This window comes from Sorex araneus, chromosome 2, assembly GCF_027595985.1.
Source record: "Sorex araneus isolate mSorAra2 chromosome 2, mSorAra2.pri, whole genome shotgun sequence".
Taxonomy (NCBI): Eukaryota; Metazoa; Chordata; class Mammalia; order Eulipotyphla; family Soricidae; genus Sorex; species Sorex araneus.
The window spans coordinates 76,535,973-76,552,767 of NC_073303.1; the positions used below are offsets into that span (position 1 = coordinate 76,535,973).

Consider the following 16,795-nt stretch of genomic DNA (forward strand, 5'->3'; position numbering starts at 1 on the left):
AAAAAAATGTTTTCAAGATTTCTAGATAAACTAAATCTTCCCCCTAAATCACTACAAAATATTAACACTGAAGTGTTGCCTAATTCCTATCTTCCCAAATTATTCCAGAATCAATCAGGATTTCATTGTGAAACTGATAATGGCTTACACACTTGCTTTTTACTCCCTTTACTAGTTCACTGAGTATGAAAATAGCACTTTTAATTTTTTACTTTCTCCAGATCTGATAGAGTTGGGACATTTGGAGAGAAGCTTTTGGAAAGCATTGGTTCACCAAGTTTCAGGGCCTGCCTGGAGGAAAAAAAAAAGTTTTGGAAAAGTATAAAAGATAACGTGAAACTACTCCCCAAAGCCCGTAATTGGTAGCTGCTGTAGCCAGAGATGTGTGTTGACAGTCTTGGAGAAGTTATTCTCACACAGCTGTTTATTCAGATAGCATGGGGCGCGTTCATTTACATAATAAATTTTTTTTTTTTTAAAGCAGCAAGGTTGAGTCAGACCCAGCAGTGCTCCCTTCAATTGTTGCATTTAAACCAATAAGGTTAGGACAAGAGAATAGCTGTGGTTTGCGTTGCAAAAACAAAAAAAGCCCCGAGGCTCCGCGGGCAGCCCTACAAGGCTGCGCAAACAAATCGAGGGATGCGATTGTGCCGTTTCTTTGTCTCGGGTTCTCAGATGCTATCTGCTGCTGCCGTTTCGTGGGGAAACGCGCGCTGGGCTCAGAGCGCTCACTAAGCAGAACGGTGGGAGCTGATGGCTCCGAGTTTGGAGCGAGGTAGAAACTCTCCGGTGCCACTTCCGACTTTAAGCCTTCCTGTTGCAGTCCACTGCGGCGGTTTTCTTCCTGGGGAAAGCGTTTGCGCTCAGTCGCTCGGTAGCCCGAGCCTGCAGCCGCGGCTGCACCGCTGCCCCCGCCGCCGGGCTCTCCCCTGCAGAGGCGCTCCGCGTCCAGAAGCGCCGGGCTCCGCTGGGAGCTCCTAAAAGCCCTCGCGCGTCCTCATCCAGGAGCAAAACTATGTCAGGAATGGAGCTTTGCTAAAGCAGAAAATTCGGAGGAGCGCATTAAACTGGTGGATGCAGCAGATGTAAGCGCTGTAAGTACAAGCTGACTGTTTGAAAAATTGTGCTGACTGACAACAGCTGTCCTTGTGGGCGAAGCCCAAGATAACAGGAACTCTTATTGAGTATTGTTTTGATTTGTTTTAAAATAAAAGCAGTAGGGCAGGGGGACAGGGATGACACTTTGTATCTGGTACTTGATTAGCCAGAGACTTCCATCGGAAAAGTATAATTCTTCACCCCCAAATTATCTGAACGATTAGAGTCATTAAGAGATCATTACAAATTAATTGTTCACAATTACTTTTGTTGGAGTCTACTTAAATAGAATACCCATTTCTGTTCTTGTAGGGAAATTCTCTTCATATCTTTTTTCTCAATCGCTCCACAAATCTCAAATATTGTATGAGATTAAAAGAAGCAATGTACATGTATTATATATTATATATGTGCGTATTGCGTACACATATATTTCCATTGCAACCTGCAAAACTTTTCCTCCCTACTTTAGTTTGGTATGAGAAAACAAGGAAGGAATGAACATTTTGAAAGGAAACATGTAACAAAAATAAATTAATACCACTTTTTTAAGGAAAAAGATTCGTTGGCTTCAATAAACAAATTTCCAAACATATTCAACAGGCTTATCTTCGAAAGGTCAAATAGTAGATGAAATTAATATATTTTTCACTTTTGACACTATCTGACTTGAATGGATTTGAGATTAATAAAATGAAATTCTTGAATTTTTGAATTACCAGTTAGAAAAAAATTTTCATTCAAAATAAGCACATGAATTGCTAGTGACTCATGGGCTTATATTTCTTGGGAGGAGTTTTTGAATACATTTAAACAGCATTGCAAGAATTCAATAAATTCAGAGCTGTCATTGAATTTAGACAAGTTGTGTGGTTAATTTCTTAAAAATGGAAAGGGGTCCAAAAAGTGATTAGTTAGGCACATCGTGTCCCTTCCCAGGTTTGGAATTTTTTTTCTTTAATGTGTTTTGCAGAGTTGGTTTTATCTTAGACATGCATGTCTTTTCACCTCTGATTGGGGTTTGAGGGTATGCATACATGAACAGTCATGCTTTTTTGCATTATCAAATATTTGATGTTTGCCTTTTTCTTTGCTTGAGTTCTCCTGAGGCCCAAGTGTTCAGTCAGGAGCAAGCAGCCATGGATTTTCAGTCCTGAAATGCTTGGCGGTTATAGGCAGAGAAGCCTAATTGAGCCACTGTTAAGTTTTAGAATTGCCAAAGGGAAGTCAACTGCTGCCTGAGTTTGGGAGACTCGTGATAAATGATTTTATCAACAGAAGATTTCCATTTGAACGTGGATATTTATTTTATGTGAATATATTGGAAAGGAGAAAAAACTTGCAGTGAGAATAAAACCACTTTTTCCATCTAACATATTAAAAGTATTTCAACATTTTAAGTAAAGGCTATTCTTTTATAATAGAATCAATTGCATGTAAATAGTGAATTTTTGTTTTCACTGGGATTCTGTTTTCCCATTTTATTTAAGCTTAATACTTCAAAAGGTAATGCCAGTGTATTGCACGGAATACCAGAAATAGATGTAAAGTATTTGTTTTATGGAGGCTTTGATAAGAAGGGGAGTGTGTTAATATTTAGAAGACTTCTTGCTCTTCCTAGAAGTGTATTTGTAATTTAGATTTTTATGACAGAATTGTCACCCCTGTTAGAAACACTGATGAGAATTTCAGCAAGAATAGATTCTGCTTAAAAAGCAGATTTATGCCTGGGGCACATTTTCCCCCTATAAAATGCATTCTGATTAGAAAATTGCCATTGTCTTTCAAATTTGGGAGGACCCAGGTTGATCTGTGGTTAGGCAAAACTAGCTTGCCTGCCAACTCTATTTATTTAGATAAGTTCAATACTTTCACTTTGAAATTTTCTTTTTAGTTTGAAAAAAAAGTTTTAAATTATAGTCATTTTATAAAAATTGCTTCTTGCAAGCAAAAAAGCCTATGGAAAACCCATAATTTAGACAAGTACCTACATTTTATTTGCTCTGTGCTGCTGAGATTTAGAATCCCTTTCCATTTACAGTTTACTTTTCACAGAACATTATTAACTTTTTGGCTTCATACATGATCTTCTGTCAGATGCTTTTGATTTGTAATTTAGCAAAGTATAATAAACAGTGCAAAAGTCATGAATTCTGCTCTGCACCCTGAGCTCTGTGGTAGGGAAAATGTGATAAAATGTGTACCTTAAGTCTTGTTTGATGATCTCTCAAAGCAAGTTTGCCTTCTGGAAATAATTTCTGGGGTTGAAGAGCATGGTATTAACAGATTTAATGTGGCTATTCAATGGATTGGCGAAGTACTATGTGAGGTTTAACAAAATGAGAGAGACAAATTGAACATCAACAAAAGTTACATCTGTGAAGAATTATAAATTTAATTAGAAAAAAGGCAAACTTAAAAGACCTCATTAACTAATCAGAAGTCAAAGTTACTAGTTTGGGATTCCTGAATTTAAATTCTAAGGAGTTTTGCTATCTTTTTTCTCTTTCTATTTTCACAACTCAACTATGCTACTCTAGTTGTTCTAGATCAAAAGTTTTAAGAAACATGAAGGTAAAAGGACTCCATTGTAATCTAAGGTGACCATTTACAATGTATTGGGAAATATTTCTGCACACATAGGAACATTTGAATTAAAAACACTAAATTAGGAGAAAATGAGAAACATTAAACTTATAGATGTAAAGCAGAAAATGAGAGCTTACTTGAATGCCTGACAACATTTTTCTGCAAACTGTGATGTAATTTTTACTCTTTTCAGTGGAAGTGTACCTATTTATTTTTGAAATGCAGTATGTTTAGACTTTTAAATTTCAGAAACTTCTGGAGATATTGTGAAACATAAGAGAAAATCAACACCAATCAGAAATAGGTGTTCTTTTGAGATAAGTCATTATAAGAGTACGTTTCCTTACTGCACTGTAATCTTGTACTACACATAAAAAACTAAAAGCATGTGAAGTGTAGCATTTTGTAAACTGTAACTAATTTTGCTCACATCTGTGTCTAATTGTTGTCTGCATTCGCATTCTTGAGAGTAGATTTATTTTTCCTGGACCACGATGTGGATTCAGCTGACCAGCCTAAGTGAGGATTAGTTGTTTTAAAGTTATTTTGATTAAAGAGTCATTTTTAAATACAGTAACACACAACACATGGTTTAAATAATCCTTGAGACACAAAAGAATATATCTGCAGTATACTTAATGAAATGAAGATCTTGGATATGGACTCTGAAAAAATTGTAGCGTACAGTAAGGACTCAGCTGAGCAAGCAGAAGAGAAATAGGTTGTTGTGCAAATGCATTTTTTCCAGTGAGATAATATGTTACACTAATTCGTATTTTTAAGTTCATTTTTTTGGTTAACAGTTTGACTTAAAAAATCTCATATGTAAATCCAGTATGCTTTGAAAGTATATAATGAGCCTAAAATTATTTTTTTCTAAATTATACTATTTATCTAATATTAAAGTGTGACTGTGTTTTACCTAGTAACAGAAAGTATGTTTTACACACTGCTTCAAGTAATCAAGCCAAGAGAGTTCTTGAAAGCGAGTTAGTGCTCACCTATAATTTATTCCAGGTGTATAAAAGTAGAAAAAAGAAAATGAAATTTATCCATGAGGTTTATTGCTGCAGTCTCTAGGAGAAAACATTTCATCTTTTGTGAGGATTGCCTGCTATTACAAACATGACTTTATCAGCAGGCATTAAAATTAAATTTTTCATTTAGTACTCCAGCTATCTCTGAAAAATTGTTTCATCTTGCACATGTTAGAGAATCCCCTACCTAGAAATTTCACGTAACTTTACACCAACATATTTCAACTTTAATGATGCTTTCTTCTTGCCAAAAAGGTAGTGTTTCTTAATTTCATAAATCATAATTAAAAAATAACAGGACTCAATGGAAGATATTTGGCTGGATAACTTTAATGCCATTTGAGATGCTTCGGTTCCCATCTTTGTTCTGTAACCCTAATTGATGTCAGTTCAGGTTGAATGAAATTGCACATCAAAGATTTGGAATTCTGAGCCATTTTAAAGGTTATGCAAAATGCTCCTAGCTGCCTGCTGCTGAGGCAGTTAGCCTGAGCTTGCTAGCCAGCAGGCCACCCTCACCTTGGGTTCTCACCTGCTGGTGCTGCGTCTGGACAGACTGTCCTGGGCATCAGAGCCTGTGGTTCAGGGGTCTACGTGGGGAAGTCTAAAGACCAAATATCCAGGAGCTGTCTGACTGGAACTTGGAACTGAAATCATTCTTCCCCAGTTTAAAAGATAGAACATCAAACAACAACAACAAAAAAATGCAAGTCGCTGTTTCATTTTTTCCCAGGCAGTGACGAAAAAAGCCCTCAGTGCTCAGTGGCTTTCTACATTTGCTGGGGTTGTGGAGTGCATTGCTCCAGGATTGGACTTTTGATGGGAAAAGTTGCTTTTGGCAGTTCGAGTTAGTCCAGCATGGCCTGCAAGTTGCCCAGAAGCTGCTTTGGTGAATGCTAAGTGACAAATAGTAAATATAGGAGAAAACTTTTCTGATAAGGATAAGAAACTGTCAGGAGTCAAAGGGGTGGGCGGGAACTGGAGTTCAGCTGGTGATAGCAAAAGATGAAAGATCTTCTGAGGATGCTGGAGGGATTAATACTTGAACTGCTGCTGTGAAACACACTTTTTGCTAATAGCAATGTGTGTTTGTATATATATATATACATATATATATATATATATATTTTTTTTTTTCCAAGCACCTTTTCCAGGCTGCCTGCGCCAGGCTGCTTTGCATGTTGATTGGGGGAGGGGTAATCCCGTTTGCAGCTGTCATAGGCCAGTGATGAATCACTATCCCGTCATTTGGCTGCCTTCCCCCCCTGACAGGGGGAGGAGAAGGGTAGACCTGCAGGAGGAAACAACAGTGGAGACCTCAACTTAAAGACAATATGCCTTTCACTGCTGCAGTATTCTCCTTTTTCTCTTTTGGTTAAAAGAGAGCATTGTTGTTCTCAGCCATGTGCTCTGTGTAATTAAGAGCTGACGCTGAAGCAGAGTAACAACAGCTTCTAATTTTTCACCCCTGATCACAGGTGCAAACATCTCCAACCCGTTCAGATGTTGCTGTTTCCTCAGGTTGCAGGTAAGGATATTGTTGATATTTGACATTTTGGGAGATTACCTTTCTGTGACCCATATCTATTTTTGTCTAGTATTTCTTAATTATTTCTATTAATAGCAGCCACCTCGGATGGAAATTACTTAACAATGTGTGTGTTTGCTTGTTATTTTTTTAAAAAAATATGTACAAAGGGAATAGGAGTCTGGGATTGAAAATGATTATGGGCTATCTATCGTCTGTGGTGTTAGAAAAACTGGATGTATGATAAGAATTAGGAGAGGATAATAGGATTTTAAATCAGTTTTGGGATTGAATTTAGAAGATTTGGGGAAGAGAAAACACACTTTAGAAGTAACATGGTTTATGATAAGCCATTAAATATATATAGTAATATAGTTAATAACATGTAACCTCATGTTTAAATAGCTGTAACTGTAATTTTCCTGGTTGGGTGAGGAGCAGACAGTCCTCGCTTCTTCTTTGTAGCATTTACATCCCATCTCCTTTTTAAAGAAAAACACATGCAGTTTAAAATGAAATGAATGAGTGTTAGACTTTCAAAAACTTGGCTGCCAGAGAATCGAGTGGTGTCTAGGTGTTTGAGACATTTTACGTGAAAGCTCTCCTTTCTTCATCAACAGCATCTTAAAAATAAATGGAAAGTTTCTAAACTGCGAACATAAGTGGGGGTGGCTTCTAAACTTTTTAGAGAATAAATAATTTAACTGCTGAGACTAAAACTATTTGAGGTGGATTTAACCTTTTTCATATGGTACAAATGCAAAGTTATGGCCCTGACTTAGAATTGTTCTTATTTCCCTGAGGAAGTGACAGCTGAGGTATTCTGAGCACTAATACTCCTAGGGACTCACTGTATGTTGGCCTTATCCTTTTTCAATTGGGCACGCTGTATGTAATCCACAAAGCAAACAAGTGAGCCGACATCATAATGTTTTAATGCTGCATTTGTTTCAAGGGAAACAGAGGAACAATTAAGCAGTTTGCCAGAGTAAACACATGCATCAGGACTATCTCATTCCCTGTCACTAGACTATAGGCTTCAAGTGTTTTATTTGGTTTGGAGACCCATTAAATTACAATTGGGTGGTAAATTATAAGGGAGTACCCAAGTGCGTGTTTGCTAGATGAAATAGATTCCATAGGAGATGAAAATTAATGTTTTTCTCTTCTACCTGTTTACACATTTGTTTTTCTGTTAGAAGAAGGATGCCTTTGATTCTTTCAATTTAAAGAGCACATGAATACATTTTTTTTTTACTTTGAAAAATTAAAGTAGGTGTAATTGTCTCATTAGAACTTGCATCTGAATTAGATACTTAGAAGGGGGGATAGATTTTCTTAAATTCCATGTCTATGTTTGACTGGATAGGTAAGGCAAGAACATCTTTTATTAGTACATGTTATGAAAGGATGACTGAAGTTAAAATACAACATGAACTATTTGGAGTCTAAGAAAATAGATACAATGGGACTTTTGTGTGAATGGGTTTCAAAGAAGGTGTCAAATCGTTAGCGCATTAAATAGTGGTGTTATGAATTTGGTACATCTGTCAAACGGAAGACTTCTTGTCTTTAGGTCTATGGAAATGCAGGATCTAACCAGCCCGCATAGCCGTCTGAGTGGTAGTAGTGAATCCCCCAGTGGTCCCAAACTCGATAACTCTCATATAAATAGTAATTCCATGACTCCCAATGGCACCGAAGGTGAGTGTCTGCCTTCTGACTGTTTACTTTGCACGTTGTTTCTTCATCAGTCTATGCTTTCTTATTAGGTGATGATGATTTAAGTAGTCAAATCCATGAAACTTCTGTTATGAAACTTTGCCCTTTGGTAATTCATGTTTTGAAATAACGGTCCACACCATCGTTAGGAGTTCTACATGCCTTAAGTAGACTAGTTTTATATAAGCTTTTTACAAATGCATGTACATATCATTATTAACTTTTGAGTGTGTTATGTCTATGCAGCACAGTGTCAGTTTGCAATTTTTGCAACCTAAGCAATCAAAGTTTGGAATTACTTCCTTTTATTTCTTCCCCTTTTATGACTAAGTAGAATCAGTTTATTTAAAGGTACCCTTGAACTTGATTGTTTGTAAATATCAATAAAATAATTGTGGACTTGGTCATTGAAATACAAATATGTGAACAAAAACTAATTCTTTACAAGTAACAATCTTGCTTGAAAGATGATAGAAATGTATTTATTTTAGTAAAGATTAAACAATATAATTTAAGCATGTGGTTTTACAGTTACTTTAACACATATGAATGGCAATGAAATTTTTATATAAATAGAATACCTATGTAATCTGTGTATGCCTAAGTCTAAATACATAAACAAGGCTACTGTATATATTAACTCTTATGAACATTTGTGTTGTCACTGTGCATGTTTTTAAAATCTTAACATAAAGGATATGTTATATTTTACTTTGTATTGATTTTACTTTAGCATTGAAAAAATTAGTTTTCCATAGATGATATCTTACTTGTTTATACCTTACTATGCCTTTGAATCTTGATTATTTAGAAATCCAATGAATTATCTGTCAGAATTTCATCCATATACAAAATAACATAGCTATACTTTCCCTGTCACCATGGCGATCCTTTATTACAGTTCTTAAAAATAACTTAATGTCAGAAAATTGTTTGATGTGGCATTTGGTGCAATATATTATCAAAGTCATTCGAAACTGGCAGTATTAATAAATTTATGATAATAGAGAAAAATGTGAAATCAGTTGTTTCTATTACAGGGATCTTAATTTGTATACTAACAGTGATTATTTTGGTCTCCAGTCAGTATTTACCTTTTTCTACCCAAGGACGTAGATTGTCAGGATTTTTGGAAGCTACACACTTTCAAAAGTAGAAGTTTGGCTGATCTGGCACATGCACCCAAATCTCTGAATAGGTACCTTCTAAAATTTTTTTCTCCCCACTCCAATAGGCAATCAGAGAGACATGTAAGAAGCAATTCAAGCATTTAGGTAGATTTTATACAGCAGATCAAAACAAGCAGCTCCTGTATTTTCTCCTATGGTGTTTGACTTCAGGTGTAAGCATGGCTGCTGCCAGTCAGACCGTCTCGGTCACACCAAGCCCTGCACGTCCCCACGTCAATAGCAGCTTGCAGGGATGCCACTGAGCAGAGTCAAAAAGGGGGCATGAATGCTCACCTGGAACAGTCGTTCTAATCACTCTAAGGTTTAAGTAAGACAGAGATAAGACTGTTCAGTTGTTTGTGCTCATGCATTTTGTTAAGTATGAAGGAATGATAGCTTCTTCTATAGGAAGAAATGAGGGAGGGGTAAGATTTTTTCATTTTGCCATGATTATACTGGAGCATTGTCTCCTAACAGTATTGAAACTTGTCTGCATTGAGGACAGCAACCTTAGGGAATATGTGGTTTGCTTCTAAAGGGTGTATGTGATGATTATATATCTCTGAATATTTGCATGTAATAGCCTGATACTCCATTTGTGTTCAGAAATGTATACTTTTGCAAACTCAGTTCAAAATGATAGAACATTTTACACTATTTTAGATAGTTGTGTATTGTGTTGAACAATTCAATCTAGGAAATACCTAGAAATTACTCTCTTTCTAAAATAAGAATTATCTTAAGTCTTGGAAATTAAATTTTTGAACTTTTGAATTAATAATCTGTTTTCGGTCATTCTTCATTAGGGTGTATTATGTTGATTATGATGATTAGAAAGCAAAGTTAGTAAGTTGTAAGAATCATCCAAAGAATAAAAAAATTATTTAAATTTTCTGAGATACTTAGTTTTACTCTATTATACATTTAAATGTATGAGCTTATGGGGATGACTTAAAATTCAAAGGACTCAAAAAACAAGTTTTGTTTCCTGTGGCTTTAAACTTTTTTCATCATGTTACATGCCAAGTTAGGTACAATAACGTAAAGTTCTGGATTCTTACTATGTTTATGAATTAATTCAAGCTACTTATATGTTCAAATGCATCTGTTTCATTCCTCTCAGTCACCACTAGAGGAGAGAAGCTTAAAATTAGTGATCTGGCTTGCTTCCCTAGACTATAATTATAGATTTTCCTATACTTTTATTGAAATGCTAATTTTTTTGAAGTCAGCAATGTTTACCAATGAATTAGAGAAATGAACAACCAGAAATTCATTAAGATTTAAAAGTGTTTAAGATACTAATAACTTCTCCTGATCCCCTAACAGATATTTCTGGCTCTTTATGCCCTGGTTTATGTTTAAGTGATTTCACTGCAGTACGTGAATCTAGGCTCCTTAATTTGGACAACAAAACCTCCATTTAATTGACACCCTCCATGGGTTCCTTGGCATTATTAGGGTTTCTTCTCTGAGCCATTTTCTTTACTTCTCACCAGCACTTGTCCCTATAATGAGGCTCAAAAAAAAAAAAAAAGCGAAAATCTCCTCTATCAAACGCAATAACTTCATCTCCAGAACAAGCAAGAAGGGAAAGGAATGGTGAGGCAGAGAATATTAGGTTTCTTCTTACGTCTGCTGCCAAATTATTATAAGACTCAGTGTTTGTAGGTTTCGTGCTCACAGGCTAGTGCCTATTTTCATAGTTCATCTAGGGCTAAAGACAGAAAGACACTGAACTGCAACCTCAGATGCTGGGCTTTTATATTTCCTGATGAAATGTTCGTCAGTCAGAATACTTGTTTGAATGTTTCATCTTTCAAAGTTTCAGCTGTACACATTTTTATGTTATTCCACACCTTCCTAGAATGGTTATTGTTGCAGTTCTCTGTTGGTTTCACCCAACTTGTAAGCCTTCCAAAAATAAAACATAAGTAAGAATATAAAATAGGATCAATGAATGCTTGACTTGAATTGAGAAAAGCTCTATTGAAGTGATAGGTTTCCCAATGAATTATTAATTATTTCAGCTAACTGTTAAAACAATTAAAGCTTGGCCTGCAGGAGACTAATGGATGATTATGAAGATGCCACTTGTGGCTTTTCTTTTAACCATCTTTCCTAGTCTTTGGGGAAGTTAGTCTTTCAGGACTAAATGAAATAGAAGTTATTTGGATCCTTAAAGCGTTAGTTTCTAGGAAAGAGTTTGTTGGGGGTAAGAGTTGGGGGTGGGGGTATTTGATGTTCCTATTCTGTTAAAGCACCTAATTTAAGAGTATTTGTAGTGTCTGGGTATGTGTTCAAGGCTCTCTTTGGTAGAGGCTGTGTGTTGATGTTTGTCTAAGTGTAAGAAGTAGTCGAGAAATGTTTCTTCAGAAGGACTCAGGGCTGTAGCAGTAAAAGGATTTTTATTTACGTACCTAATTAAGGCTTTGTTTGCAAAGCAGTGATTCTTTCTATCCTTGTTGTCTCTAGTTGTCTTAAGTCCATGGGAGCCAAAGATTGGTCAGTTCATATATTGCTAGCTTGAGTGTTTATTTTTGGTTTTGTGGGGGTAAAGAAAGGGGAAGGGCAGAAAAGAGCTATCAGCAAGCTTTAATTTAGTTTTCTCTATTGTAAATTTAGACTCAAACACAAGAAGCTTAAACTTGCTTAAAAGCAGATGAATTTGTCTTTAAGTGACAGAAAACCATATGCTATTGGACTCTTCACTCCAAGCAGTTTCAGGAATTCTGATGGTAATGCAAATAGTAATTTTGAATTGGTATATCAGATTTCCAAGATGATAACAGATAAAATCTTGACATTAGGTGAATAAATTTTCTGCATTTTAAAATGTATTAAATTGTATATTGCATATTTTAAAATGATAGGCTAATTCAGTTTTACAGATTGTTTTGCAAATATTATCAGAAACTATTTTCAAGTTTCAGGATTGCTGCAGAGCCTAGAACACTAACAAATTAACTGAATTTGTTTTTCTCACTATAATTTTAATGTGGTAAAATTCAATTATATCCAACTAGAGTATGTTTAAGAACTTCTATTTATGAGAAATATGTAAAAAAGGAGCAAATGTGTATAAAATTATGGTTTGAGGCTGTATTTAAAGGCTATGTTTATGTATTTGTGGTCAAATATTCTGTTGTCAGTAGAAACATGGTAATCTAATTTTATTGTTGCTTACATTCTGTACATAATTTAGTTTCTGGACGATTAAGGGCATTGTAAGTAAAAGGTTCTAAATGACATTTTCAGACTATGTGGCCACAGACCTGGCCTCTTAACTAATTGTTCGTAAGTAAAAGCCATGAAAGGATGAAAAGAATAATTTTAAAGTATTAAACATTTGCCTATATTATGTCTTAAGTATAATTTTCCATGCCTGGTGCTAATGAATGGTAATTGCTAATGTTTACAAATAACTTGTTAGTCCTCTGAAGACCCTTTAAGATCCTTTTACATGAGTTGCTTCATTAATCTTCAGGAGATTTTGATAAGATTTCCTACATTTGGTTCAGAAACTAGGTTTGAATGTGTGCTATACTGTTTTCTGACTAGGTGAGTGCAGGTGAATTAGCTTGTCTATAATTCAGTTTCCTCATCTGCACATTGGAAATGATAGCAGAACTTTGAATCGGTGCGCTGTGTGGATGATAATACTTGTAGCACTCTGGCAACATGTTAAGTGCTCTCTCTAGGAATATCTAGACCATATGGAATTAAAAGTCGTTCTGTAGCACTATTGCTATTTTATGTTCAAGGAAGCTGGGCCTTAGGAAGTCAAATAACAAGTTTAAAGGCATATGGTTTGTAATTGCTAACACTCATGACTGTCTATCCTCATGTTTGAATCACATTTTCTCTGAGACCAGAGGCTGCGTTTTTCAAAGCACTGTAGTAGTCTACAGAGAAATGTGATTGCCACCGTCTGCCGTTGCCTTTTTGTCATACATTCATTCTCACACTGGTACCTTTCCTGCCACTTGAGTGCCTTCCCAATCAGAGCACCCACTTCTCAAAGAAACAGCAGAGCTGTAAAAGAACTCATGGCAGAGACCTTGATGGCAAAAGGGCATCCTCATGGGGACACCTCCCTGGGGAAGTTCTGGTCTGGTTTTAAATTCTCCGATGCATGAGTGTGTGAGAATTCTTCCTTGTGTCGCGTGCACAGCATATTGTATCAATAGGTTAACTTTTAGGGGATTGTCTCATACTAGCTTTCAAAGCTTTAGACTTAATTATAATTCCAACAGCCGTCTGTCTATGTTAAGCCTCTCTGGGATCAAACGGAGATGGGCAGTCATCTCTGCTTTTCATTACAATAGTCATTATTATATGCACATTGGGATTGGAGCAGTACGGCTGTGAAATTTCAGAAACGGTTGCAGTTTTGCTACTGCTCAGAAGAGACGTGCTTTCTACCTTAGAAAGTACTTTTCGGTGCAGGGTAAATTGGCTCACTGTTCTTTTTTGACTTTGAGAACCTTTTGGGCAAACCCAGCAAAACTCAAAAACGCAGCATGAGTGGCCTTTGTTGGAGTTTCCTTAGGTTTAGAAATGAGCAAAGCTGAGCATTGGAGATATGCCTGAGATGTAATAGGAACAGCAAAGAGCTCTGTGTGACTCGAGAGAACAGCAGAGATTGTTAGAGGTAACATCAGAAATAATGGGTAGTGTGTGTAGGGCTTGGTAGGTTTGTCAGATATATTTTAGTGTAGCCTAACATTTAAAGTATAGAAATCACAATATTTACTACTTGAAATTAGACTCAGATTCCTACAGAAGGAGGCTTTTTGATAACGTAATTAATCCTTATAGGTACTTTCTTTCTATTCCTAATTTCCTAATTCAGAGAATCACAGTTCCATGGGTTTTCTCTCTTGGATGAGCTAGCACTTTGATACAAAGAAATAAGTCTCACTAAAAACACCCTGTCTTCTGGGAAGACCATAAAATTTCCTCCATGAAGATCTGTGATCCTTTACTGAGTCCTAGTTTGGGGGTTAATCATTTTGATGATAAATTTTCTGTTTTAAATAATTTCTGATTTTACAAGGCATTCAAGGGTGTTATGGGATGAAAGGTAAGTGCGTAAAAAGGTAGTGTGCTGGCATAGTTTTGTATTTGTATATTTTGCTCATTCTTATAAACTCAAGTTACAAAAATTTTAATGTTTATTTGGGTTAGGAAAAAAATTATCAGTTACATAATTATCGATCATCAGTGATTGCTAAATATTGTCTAATATTAATAACTAAGAGAAAATGTAAGTGTAAGGATCCAATCAGAGATATATATTGAATTTTATGACCCAAAATTGTTCATAAGTAAAATATATTTAGATTGTACTCATGATAACTTGTTGGTTTTAGATATATTCTAGTTTTATTTCATGTCTTCAGTGTTCCATCACACACACATGCGCGCGTGCACGTGTACACACACACACACACACACAGAGTCAGTTCTGCCAATTCTACCAATAACATTCCAAGGTAGTATGTTTATGTACTTCTGTATACAAGTTTAAATTTTTTTCTTATGTACAATGAATTAGTCAGATATTTATACCAATTGTTATCATTAAATCCATTATTGATATAGGGAATTTTGGGGAGAGTATTTGTTAGCAATATATGGTATAGAAATTGGGTGGACTGGATACTTACTACTTATTTAGCACACATACAAGTATGACTTTGACATACATTATTTTATTCTCAACATGATCCTTTGAGGCATCTTTTATGTACCTCCTTTTCAAGAGGTGAAAAGACTAGTTTATGTTTTCCCAGCACATTAACTGCATTGAAGAAGAGATTGAAAGTCATGCCACAGAGATTTCAAAGGCATAAGGACTCTCCAAGTAGCACTGTTTGATCAACTAGCCAAAACTCTCAATTCATACTTAATTGAAAATTTTATCATCCTTAAGAACTGGCTACCTTCGAGTTCCTGTGGAAAGATTTAGGAATGTTTATATCCCCTTTCCTAAGATTATCACCAGGGTAGAAACTATGATATACCTTTATATATATATATATGTATATATATATATATTCCACCCAGTAGAGTCTTTTGATTCCTTTAAAAAACAAAGCAAAATCAAAACTCTTTTTATTTTCTTTTTCAAATTTGTCACAGGGACAGACTCTTTGCTGTTATGTCATTGGCATCTAGCAGGAGACTTGGCAGTGATCAAGCTGTCAACAAATAGTTGCTGAATGTCCCATATTACTTAGCTCAATAATGCAGGTGGATGAATGTAAGAGAAAAAAATCATTTAATTTTCAGAATATCAATATAGAATTGATAAACATCAAAATGAAATTTCATTTTTCAATTTTTTGATAGTTTCATAGAATAACTCATACAGCACTTGCAAAATCAGTCCCCAAACCATCCATAAGTCAACATATCTGCTGATGTTGAATTTAATGTGTAGGAACAGCTATGGCTTTGAACTATAGTAATGATTGGCTTAATAAGTGGAAACTTGGTTGACTTCATAATATTTTATAATGATAAAGCAAATTCCATGTAGCCCAAGAAACAGCTCAGTAATAATAAGATCAGTCAAATAGTACTCTTAGGTTTAGAATCTTTGCAGGATGGCAGGAGTCTTTATTGGAGGTAAAATATTTAAATGGTGATGAAAAAATTTTAGTAGCTATAGATGTATATAAACACATATGTAACTACCATTAAAATTATGTATGTGCAGAGACATAGTTAAAAATACATACACAGTAGGCAAGAAAATATATTGCATTGCACATTCACAGTCGCATTGTTCATTCAAGAATTACTTTTTAGGGGCTGGAGTGATAGCACAGCAGGTAGGGCGTTTGCCTTGCACTCGACCGACCCAGTTCTAATCCCAGCATCACATATGGTCCCCTGAGCACTGCCAGTAGTAATTCCTGAGTGAAGAGCCAGGAGTAACCCCTGTGCATCACCGGGTGTGACCCAAAAAGCAAAAAAAAAAAAAAAAAAAAGAATTACTCTTTAAGGGGTTGTATAAAATATATCAAATACAGTTATTACTGATAAGAAGATCCAATTAAAATGACTTGGAGACCTTTGATCAGATGACCACTATACTCTAGGAAAACACTAGATTCTGTGGTGAAGAGGATGCTTAATCATGATCATAGTAATGGGGGCTATGGATATGATGGCTTCTGTATAGTTGTGATCCTTAAACTCACCTTAAAGTTTTGAAGGAGAAGTAGAGAAACTACTGGTTGCTATAACCAGAGAGCATAGGCTCTTGAGCTGTTGAAAAGATGCCCTTTAATTCCAGATACCAGTGCTAGAAACTGGGTAAGAGACATGCCCAGAGGACCCAGAGTAAGTAGTTCTTTTGGGACTGGGACCTAAAGCAGGTGATGAAGGACTTTATGTTTGAGGCTCAGGAGTTTGAATTCAATCCATTTGGAGCTGGGCTATTTGAAGACTTGTAAAGTGGAGAATGATGTGATTGTGATTTGGAAATATAGCTAGGGAACCTTTTGAAAGTGCACTCAAAGAGTTGTGGATGATGAAAAAAAAAGAGACAAGTAATATGAAAAATTTAAAGTCAGAATTCATGTGCTCATATATATTCTTCAGCATAAATTCACATCTGATACTTATGAGAAGTAGAG

General features: G+C 35.7%; 1 protein-coding gene across 8 annotated transcripts in view; it reads left to right on the forward strand.

Annotated features, from left to right (window-relative positions):
* The first annotated feature begins 897 nt into the window (after window positions 1–897).
* EYA1 (EYA transcriptional coactivator and phosphatase 1) overlaps window positions 898–16,795 on the forward strand; it is a 162,717-nt gene continuing 146,819 nt past the window's right edge. For 4 of the 8 annotated variants that reach the window (XR_008628668.1, XM_012936060.2, XM_055129181.1 and 1 more), the window contains exons 1-3: window positions 1,023–1,094; window positions 6,203–6,252; window positions 7,829–7,956. Coding sequence is in view for 6 of the 8 variants with exons in the window: in XM_012936060.2 (XP_012791514.2) it covers window positions 7,833–7,956 (124 nt within the window). In the remaining 2 variants the exon portion in view is untranslated. Of the gene's footprint in view, window positions 1,095–6,202; window positions 6,253–7,828; window positions 7,957–16,795 lie in introns of those variants that run through there. The other 4 variants (XM_004602394.2, XM_055129187.1, XM_004602396.3 and 1 more) reach the window with 2 other exon arrangements.